We start from the raw sequence: 10,796 nt of genomic DNA, 5'->3' as shown, positions 1-10,796 counted from the left end.
ATTCCCAGTGGAATAATTGTTTCTATAGAAACATAGCAGTGCCTGATGCAGAAGCACCCAGGTGATAAAATACGCTTTTGTTGCATAAGCATTAACTATAGGCCTGTTATCCTCACCAGAGACAACTCTTCCTACTGCTGCCTGTGCACTTTCTTTAGTTTTCCAGCATTGTAGCCCTGCAATGGCAGCAGGTCAGCATTAACAATGGTACGAGCTGGAACAGAGATGCTAATAACTGAGGAATAAGGGCCAGGTCATGGAACCATCTGCCAGCCTGTTACGTGCTCCGTGCCCATGTCATGACAGAGTTTAGTGAAGAGATGTGGCTGCCGCCTGTAGCACAGAGGCGCTCATTCAGTGTGCCCATCCAGATTACCCTGCAGGGCAGTCGCAGGCGCTGCATCAGGTGAGAGCCTCCATACCATATAAAGATATATATTGCAGTGAAATGATCATACTACTGTGATAATGATTCCTGGGGTAAAGTTACTAAAATGGGAGTTCTATTTAAGAAGCGATGTTGCCCATAACAACCAATCAGATTCTACTTCTCATTTATCTAGCACCTTCTAGAAGTTAATACCTGGAATCTGATTGGTTGCTATGGGCAACATCACTTCTTAATAGAACTCCCATTTTAGTAACTTTACCCCCTGGTCTCTGATAACCTCAATTCCCTGGCGGAACTTTACAAAGTGCGTTTTGTTATGTTTTCTGGATGTGGTTTTAGTGAGTAGTGCAATTGAATGGGGTTTATATTGAAATCTGATTTTACTAATCATTGTACATGTATCTGATAGCTGGGAATATTCGTCATAAAAACATTCTTCATAAAATGCACTACATAAGAAAAAACTTTAGGAACAGGTTTCGTTTTGGGGATCCATCTATTTGTGAAACTAAAGAAAGGACTTATACATCAATTTAAGCGATTGCTGTGTAACTTTTTTGTTAATTTGTTCATTTCTGTCATTAGTTAAAAGACCAATACAATCGCAACAAAGAACAAAGAAATGCTGCTTTTCCCTATGTGCTGGCCAATTTTTATTATTCTTTAAACTTTTTATTTTATTTTGAACAGACACAAGTAACTGAGACGTAACTTTATATAGAGAAAAGGATACAAAGTTACATGGTCAAACTTTTTTTACCTAAAAGAAAACTAAGAGAGGATAATAATATAATATAATAAATAATTAAATAAAAAAGAGTATTTTCATATAGTAATTGTAACTGGGTTGCCGCTTGGGGTGCCACGGGTTGGTGGTACAGGACCAAATGAAATTGTTTATGGTCCATGTGATATTCAAAACCAGTGCAGCAGCTGGCGCTCATAAAGACCACCCTATCCAGGTCCACATAACCAAATCTATTGATGACAGGTAAACACAATTTGCTTAATTTTATAATTTCTGAATAAGAATTTTTTGCTGAATTTCTCAATAAGAAACTTTCAGCCTAGGGGAGCCTTGAAAAAAATGGCGACACTCTACGGTGACCTTTTTCAAGAAAGATTGGTTATCATTGTGTGGATCTTTAAGGGACATATTTAAAAAATAAATAAATAAAAGTGTGGTCTATCCTGCCAAACTGGCATTTTTTGGGGGGGAGTGGGATGGTACCCACAAATATTAAGATCCCCTGAATGTATTTAAGTGGGACTGCAACACATATCAGAAAATTCAGGTGAACCTTAATTTATTATTGCTGCGATAAGATATTATAATTATCGGGACTGGTTAATATGACCCTCGTGATATAACTAATGATGATATAACACTTTCATTGTTTGGTTCTCTGGTGTTGACTGTGGCTACAAATGTAGCTTCAAATAAACTAATACTGTTTGTACAATGTCACAGTAAGCCAGAGAAGAAGTCTAAAGGACAGGGGGCAGGGAGACGGTGGGGAGAACCACACAATGCAGTGAATTGCGTTATTAAGGCTAGGTCCATCTTACTAAGGAAGAGGCTGGCATTCGGGAGGGTAGCTTGCTCTCGCTGGAGTCCTGGAGCAATCCTTTGAATATGGGAGTCTGTGGGGCATTCAGGGAGAATAGGAAAATATGACAGAATGCATTTTGTTTAATATTGGTTAAGCATGACAAAATGGCTGTTTTGTTGTCTCTTCTAGGATTAGGATGTGGGGAACTTTTATGAGTTTAGGACTACTGCATCCAAAGAGGGATTTATTTAACTGTTAGAATGGTTATGTGTATGTTATAGGTTAACTTACACCTCTTTTTATCAAATGAGTTTATCAATATTCTAGTGTAATTACAGTTGACTGATGTTAGATCAAGATAAGTCCTGGGATAGCATCAGAGATTTCCATGTAGACAGAACAAAGGACCTGCTTCAGAGCCGCTCGCTATTTGCGAGCGCACGCTCTGAATCATTGTGGGGAGTATTTTTTTTTTCCTGTCCACTCACTAAGCTGTGGGTGCCCACCCATAGCTAGTGCGAGCGGGCAGGAGATGGTCGCAATTATCGCGACCATCGGCATTGCGAGGAGACCCTAAGGTAGGGTCTCAGCACTTGCAATGCCGAGTGGACTTCCAGCTCTAATAGAGCTGGAAATCCACTACTGACATAACGAGTAATGTCAGTAGGGATGCCCACAAACGGCAGGCGTTCCTTCGGGAATGCCTCCGTTTGTTTAGCCACCCCCCCCTACCCGCCTACAAAACGGGGCGAGCTGTCGATCAACATCGACAGCCGCCCTGTTTTGCTGTGAGCTCCAGAGCGAGTGAAGGTCTCACTCACTACGGGGCTCACGCGTGCGCACTGGGCCACCATCGACCCGCTTGCGAGCGCAATGAGCTTGCGAGCGGGTCTGAATCAGGCCCAGAGTATGTATTGTGTACATGTATTGGTTGGTATTTTGACTCTAGAAAAAATCCACATTGAAGTCTTCTACCTGGTATTGTATGTGCTTTGTATATAGGTCCTGATTCTCAAGGAACGTACGCAAGCAGACGTACGCACCCATCTGCTGAGAAAATATGCTAATCAATGCATAGGCACGGAGGCTGCAGCACAAGATGCAGATGCCCAGCCCCATATTAAGCCGCCCATCTCCCTTTACTCACAGCCTGATCAGCACGCAATTTAGCGTAAACATTGGTAACATCGAGAACCATTGGAGACATTAACATAATAGTGGTTGACCTGACCTGCCGCAGGAATTTGGCCGCTTCCTGTGTACAGCTTACGGTATGGCTGCGTATGCCGCCTCACTGCCTTAATTATGCATTCCCCTATAAAGGCGTTATAATGCCTGCGCTCGCCTGACCACCTCCGGTCACCACCCACTTCCTGTCAATCATTTTCAGAAGGGTCTGCGTACACACTGCGGACCTCATTCAGAGTCGGTCGTTGCGGCCACACGGTCGTAAGGGAAAAGGGTCCGGATATGCAAATGATGCACTCGCAAGTTGCGTCCTTGAGATCGGATCGTTAGCTGACCGATCAAGGGGAGGATGCAGCCGTAAGACAAAAAATACGCCCCCTTCTCGTACGTATTACACGTCATCTCCGGCCATATAAGGATTAATCGAGACCATCGGAACTGGTCGTAGAGCTTAAGGTTGACCATACCCTCTCTTAAGCACTACGATCGGGTCAGTGTACAAACCACCCTTGTCACGTGTGCCATGACACTACTTTGTTAATTATGCACTCCCATAAAATGCCGTTCGCATAATTAGGCACGCCTGCGTTCGGATCTCCACTCCCCCATTTTCAAGCACCTTCCCCTGTTACCACCCACAAATGCCTCATTCTGTCACTCAAACTACCGACCTGGCTGTGTTCAAGGTGAGAGAAATTTCTGATCATAGCAGCTAGTTTGCGCACGCGCATTGCGAACTTTACGCATGCGCAGTTTAGCGAACATCGGTGGCGCACGACCGTGCGGTAGCAACGACCGACTCTGAATGAGGTCCTGCGTGTAGTCTGCGTACCATAATCTAATTGAACTGGCAAGTTTGTGCACGCGCAATGTGATGCATATGCATGCGCAGAGCAAAAACATTGGCCAAGTGAGTGCGTTCTCTCCTGTGCGTTCCTTGCTGAATCAGGCCCATAGTTCTGTAAAGATGAAAACGCAGCCTTTATGATCCTAAATGTGTTATTTAAGATAGGCATTGTGCAGAGGTGTGCATGTCTTTTAAAGAATTTATGTTGATGTGGAAAAAATACCCTGGTTTGTTCTTCAACAAATGACAGTATCTATAGCCATAAAACTTTAACCAGTATATTATGTGACACATTTCATAGTTACTGTAGTGCATGGAAACCACGGTTACTGCATAATATATTCAACAAGGGCTATGTCTAACAGCAGAAAATATATTTATCTTTCATTCATGGAGACACTGGCATATGTAGGAGCTTGGGCACTTTCAAATTTACCTCCAAAAGTTGAAGCTCCTCCCCCTCTATAACCTGGAAGCCAGCCGGGAAGCTTCAGGGCCTTATTCAGACCCGGTCGCAAGCGCTGAGCGCTCAGAACCGGGTCGATGTTTGCCCACTGGGCATGCGCATGTCGGAGCCGGCTCCAATGTGCGCATGCGCGAGACCCGGCTAGCGACGGGCGCTCCATCGCTATGGGTCTCACACCAAAGTTGGCGAGCTGTCGTTGGTGATTGACAGCTGGCCCCGTTTGGGAGGCGGGCAGGGGGGGGTGGGCGGCCAAACGGAGGCATTCCCGACGGAACACTTGCCGATCAGAGCAGGAAGCTCCCTGGGGCTTGCGCTTGCCGAGACCCAACCTTAGGGTCTCGTTTCAAGCCCCGATGGTCGCGATGGTTCTGACCATCGCGACCATCAACCTGGTCGCTCGCTAGAGCTGTGGGTGGTAACCCACAGCTTAGCTAGCGACCAGGAGGCCGCACTTCACACCACAAGCGGCCGCCCTCATTCAGAGCGACCGCTTGTATCTAGCGATCGACTCCGAATGAGGGCCTCAGTCTTTTATTAGTGCCTGCAGTAGCTAATTTACAATACCTGTCTCTGATAGCTGTTACTGCTATTTTTAGTAAATCAATTATTATTTTTTAATAGTTTTTACACTTTTGTTGGCATTAGGGTTGCCACCTTTGTTCTGGTGGGGGAGGAGGCATGGTCAAATTGGAGAGGTGTGGCTACATCCTCTCCCCCCAAAATAGAAAGAAAATACTATATGAGCTGCAAAGGGAGTTGCCGTGCACTGCAAAGGGGACATTGACCCCCTCAGCAACTGACCCGTGCCCCTCCAACAAGCCAGGGTCAGTTGCTGAGGGGGTCACAGTGGAGTCTATACTGTTTTTATTGTGTGCACTAAATAAAAATACATCTTACCTATATGGTGGTTTCTTTGCAACAGGGAACTTTTGAAGAAATTGATCCGCCCTGGGCAGACGGTATCTGAATAGATTTATAAGGAATATGTCGACAACAGATGGTTGACGTGCAATAGGTCAACAGGGACAAACGGTTAGCACAGTTAAATTGTTGACACACAAATGGTCGACACACAAATGGTTGACATGTTTTTTATGGTATTTCAACATTTTTAATGTTAGTGGTTAGGGTGAGGTTTAGGGTTAGGCACTTTGGGGAGACTTAGGGTTAGGCATGGGTTAGGTTTAGACACCAGGGTTAGGCAGTACTGGGATGGTTAGAGTTAGGGTGAGGATTAGGGTTAGGCACTTTGGGGAGACTTAGGGTTAGGCATGGGTTAGGTTTAGATACCAGGGTTAGGCAGTAGGGGGATGGTTAGAGTTAGAGTGAAGATTAGGGTTAAAAATAAATGTGTTGACCATTTGAACCTATCAACCTTTTGTCCCTGTCGACCTATTGCATGTCAACAATTTGGTGTCGCCCTATTGACTGTTGTCCTTTATATTGTCAAACTTTTATACCACACCAAAGCAGACAGTGTCTTCAGTCTGTATTCACTAGTAATGTATATCACATTGTCCGGAAGATGCCTGTTTGTGTAGGAATATGTCATCATCATACAACAAAGATTCAACCAGACTTGTGCCCCCTGTGTCTCTCCAGTCACTTGCCCCATGTCTTTCCAGTCTTCTGCCCTGTCAAGGCAGCCTGCTGCTCCAACAATCCAGCATCCTGTCCTCTGTGTCTCTTCAGCCTCCAGTGTCTCTCCAGCCTATTGACCCATCTTTCCTGCTTTCTGTTCATCTAGCATCCTGCCACCTGTGTCTCGACAGTATCCTTCCAGCATAGGCAAACGCATGGGGGGTTTCTGTCTGCCTGGAAACCCCCCTCCCCAGCCAACAACATGACTACAATAGAAATAGTAATTTAATAGAATGTTACGAGTGCTGCATGTTGTTCTCAGTATCACAAATTAAATAATTAACACCACCTGTGGATCTTTTAAAATGTGTCAGCCAGTAATAAATATACCTGTGCACCAACTAGAAGATGTGGATAACATGCACTGTTAGGGGTGCACTGCTATAGACCATCTATAGGGCTAATTATTAATACTGTATAATAATATACTATCCAGTACATAAGGAGACCGATAAGTACATATACAGTATGTCCAGGGCAGTGCTAGGTTCTTCTGCCGCTCCCCCAGACTCCTGAACTTGCTCCAATGCTCTGGAATTGTGCCCACATTTAACATAAAAACATTCAGCTCAGACAGGATGGAACTACTGCCGCATCTAATGGCTTACTGTGTTTGCTGGTCCTGTATATGCTGGGATTATGCCACACAATATACTTTGTATGTAACATATTAAAGCTGGATAAGTGCTAATTATGCCCTCTCCGTGGACAGGCCACACTCACTCTAAAATCAGGCATTTGGAAACCCCCCTCTAGAAATCCTGCGTTTTCCACTGGCCAGTATCCTGTCTCACCAGCCTTCTGCCCCTTGTGTCTTTCCAGCCTCCTGTCACTTGCCTTTACAGGCTGTGTGTGTGTGTGTGAAGTCCAAATCCCACCTTTATGCCAGCCAGAGGTCCATCCGTGCAGTACACAAAAGCTGAGAGCACCTGCCGCTCTGCACTAGAGGCAGAGCTGAGAGCTCAGTCACCACTGGTAGCCGGCGGCAGTGAGGCACAGCACCAGACCTGAAGTGGGACAAACTGCTTCCCGTATTAAATCGATATGCATGCCAGCATGTTCCCTTCAAATATGGGATGATCACGTATAATACAGGACAGTTGGCAACCCTAGTTGGAATCCACACAGCCGCTGGGAATGCCTAAAGAATGAAGAGGAGGCACCTGCACTCCCAGCATGGTATAGACTCCAAGGGGGAGGGAAAGGAGGGGGGGGGGTTTCTGGCACTGCAGGTCTCCGGTAACATGGCACCCAAGCCATAGTCCCAGAAACTTCTCTGCTGTGCTAGCGCAACTCTCTGGGAAAATGGGCTCTGTGCCATTTTCCCAGTGATTTGTGCTGCTGTTGTAGCGCCAATGTGGGACTGCAAAGAGCTAAGTATTAAACATGAGTGTAGAGTGTGCCATGCCCTGCACTCATTATACATACGCCAATGTGACTATGGTGCGGAAGGGTCTGATTCTAGAGATATTGTAAAGGTGGAAATGGCATGATTGTGAGATAGACTGGATATGGGTAGTGAAGGATTGTTCTCTCAGGAGTTTGGCTGAAGTTTCATACTTAGGGGAATATTTACTAAAAGTCAATTTTAATTGAATTTGATAGTTTTAAAATCAATCAAAATCGATCAACATCGTTGTTGTGTTTCTGAGGTAAAATAACACATTTACTAACAGACAATATTTGATTTGGTTTTTAGGTATTAGTAAATGTATGCTGTAGCCAAACTAGCAGAACATAAATGTTAGTAGATTACATGCAGTGTGTACGCAGACCCTTCCGATATTGAATGACAGGAAGTGCCGTTTGTGGGTGGTGACGGGGGGTGGTTGGGCAAACGCAGGCGTGTCTGTGCACTAGGACGCCGTTATAGGGGCGTGCATAATTAAGGCAGTTCGGCAGCATACTCAGCCAGACGACTCAATGCACGCAGGAAGTGGCCAAAATCCTGTACGACATCAGGTCAATCTCTAGTGTGAGTATGGTGAATCAGGCTCTCTGGACAGGGACTTTGAATGTCACTGTCAGCTCACAGACAATTAGCTTCTCACCTTTGTTTGATTACTCTAGGAAAGTTGATTTCCACATTGAAGGGGACATATTCATTCAATGGTTCTCTAGATCAAGCTAATTTGTTAGTGGGGCAAATCTTATCATGACTTGACAAACAAGCTTATTAAACAATGTATAGTTGTGAGGCACCTCTGTGCGCTAAAGATTAGCAACAATGGTAAAAAAGGAATGATACTATACTTGTTAAGTAGATACAAGTTTTCTGGCATCCACGGTACATATGAAAATAAATAGATGAGAGAAAGGGCACAATAGTGCAATCAAACTTTTGGTGATTTATTCAATTAGCTTTAGAGAACCCATAAACATGTTGATAATAAGCTCTAATCATGAGCACAACATCAAATAAACAAACATAAAGAAAAATACTAAAAACATATAACATGGAAATGCATAATAAGTCCGTATGGATGGGCCCGTATCAAATAGAAGATATCAAACAGCGTGGTATTGCAAACAGGGGGTTCCCGGATTTCCCGTGTGACTCACTGTTAAGATGTTACAAAGTAGGGTCCTCCAACAGCATGCCACGGCTGACGAGTTTCGAGCACTGGGGCTCTTTATCAAAGTAGCATATGTTCATATATCTTAGAGAATTTTCTGTAGCAGTGCATTTGAAAATGTTCACTTGAAAAATAACAATGATTTGTTCAGCTTTCACAAATGTAGCTTTAGGTGCCCATCCACTAGACGATTAAATTGAGCGATTGAACGACAACTATATCGTTCAATTGTTCATAAATCGTTTGCAAATCGATAAGAAAAATGTCTAAAACGACCAGCGATGCGCACTTCCGCTGGTCATTAGACATCTATCATCGGGCAAGCATGCTGGACAACCTGACGATAATGTCAGGTTCCGAATGTTTGCAGATGATTGATGTGCCTACACTGAGTGACTGCTTGTTCAGTGTAGGCACATCACAGACTGACAAACGACTGCACGATTACAATGTCGCAATTGTGCAGTCATTTTCATGTCTTTAAGTGGATGGGCACCTTTAGTGTTGCCAAGCAGCTGTAATCACAATAGTCAGATGTTATAGGAGGCATTTAATTAGCTGTTGACTTTAACCCCTGCATTCACAGTAAACCATTAATACAAACTTTTGCTTAATGTGTCAGAGCAAATAGAATGCAATGGTTAACTCCAAGGACTAAATGTAATTGTATGATGCTGCGGGGATTTATGCGATTCTCCCCGTATTTTTAAAGTGACATTCATTTTAAAGGTTAAACCAAGCTAGTTCAGCTTTTAAAATAATTGTCACCTTAAAAATACAAGGAGACTCACATAAATCCCTGCAGCATCAGAATATCGCAACCTATTACATTTAGGGCCTGATTCAGACCCACTCGCGAGCGCAGGTCGATGTTAGGCCACTGCGCATGCGCACGCCGGAGCCAGCTCCCACATGCGCATGCGCGAGACCCGGCTAGCAACGGGCGCTCCGTCGCTCCGGGTCTTGCACCAAAAGGTGGGCGGCCTCACTGACATCACCAGTGATGTCAGTGGGAGAGCTTCCAGCTCTATTAGAGCCAGAAGCTCTCTGGGGCTTGCGGCCACGAGACCCTACCACAAGGGTCTCGTCGCAAGCCCGATGGTCACTATGGTCTTGACCATCGCGACCATCATCCTGGCCGCTCGCAATAGCTGTGGGTGGTCACCCACAGCTATGCGAGTGGCCAGGAGGCCACTCCAAAAAAAAAAAAAACGCCCTGATTCAGAGCGAGCGCTTTTTCAGAGCGTCTGTCTCTGAATCAGGGCCTAAGGGCCTGATTCAGAGCCGGACGCTCTGACCAGAGCGCTCGCTCTGAATCAGGGCCCTCCTCCATGAAAATGGAGCGTCCTCCTGGACGCTCGTATAGCTGTGGGTGACCACCCACAGCTATAGCGAGCGTCCACGATGATGGTCGCGATGGTCAAGACCATCGCGACCATCGGGCTTGCGACGGAGACCCTGCTGTAGGGTCTCGGTGACCGCAAGCCCTGGAGTGATTTTGGCTCTATCATGGGAACGCTTCCGTCTGGCCGCCACGCCCCCGGCACGCCCACCAAAGGGGGCGTGCTGTCAATCAACATCGACAGCACGCCCCCTTTGGTGCGAGATCCGGAGCGACAGCTTGGCTGTCGCAGTCCGGGTCTCGCGCATGCGCACGACGGAGCTCCCTCCGTCGTGCGCATGCGCAGTGGGGCAACATCGACCCGTTTGCGAGCGTCCTTTGCTCGCGAACGGGTCTGAATGACCCCCTTAGTCCCAAGTATCCAAATGGTATCATTTTAAATAGCTGAACACTCTTACATATCACTCAAATGGGTTATGTACTCTCGAATTTTGACTTCCAGTATATTGGTAAGAGGGATACATGGTAAAAGTATAAAGCATTATAGTGTCACTAATGCAGAGTTTTCCACACTCCGCCTATTACAGTCCAGGATTTAAGAATATCCATGCTTGAGCGCAGGTGACTTAATTAGTATCTCAGTCAATTTGATTTAACTGGGATGGGTATATCAAATCCCGACGCCGGAACCATGCACAGTCAAGATCCCGACAGGGGTGGTAAGTATGCTATCCCTAACTCTCTCCCCCCCAACCCTAACCTAACCTACCCTCAGTGGTGCCTAACCCTAAC

At 45.5% G+C, this 10,796-nt stretch overlaps 1 protein-coding gene across 1 annotated transcript in view; it reads left to right on the top strand.

Moving 5' to 3' along the window:
- Nucleotides 1-299: 299 nt before the first annotated feature.
- Nucleotides 300-10,796, top strand: part of KCNMB3 (potassium calcium-activated channel subfamily M regulatory beta subunit 3) — a 43,037-nt gene continuing 32,540 nt past the window's right edge. Inside the window, exon 1 of the mRNA XM_088452343.1 lies at nucleotides 300-406. Within this exon, the coding sequence (XP_088308469.1) occupies nucleotides 300-406 (107 nt within the window). The remainder of the gene's footprint in view (nucleotides 407-10,796) is intronic.

The sequence above is a fragment of the Taudactylus pleione genome, unplaced genomic scaffold (assembly GCF_031769625.1).
Source record: "Taudactylus pleione unplaced genomic scaffold, aTauple2 ptg000037l, whole genome shotgun sequence".
Classification (NCBI taxonomy): Eukaryota; Metazoa; Chordata; class Amphibia; order Anura; family Myobatrachidae; genus Taudactylus; species Taudactylus pleione.
Note: the sequence above shows the minus strand (reverse complement) of the source record. Positions and strands in the feature narration are given on the sequence as shown.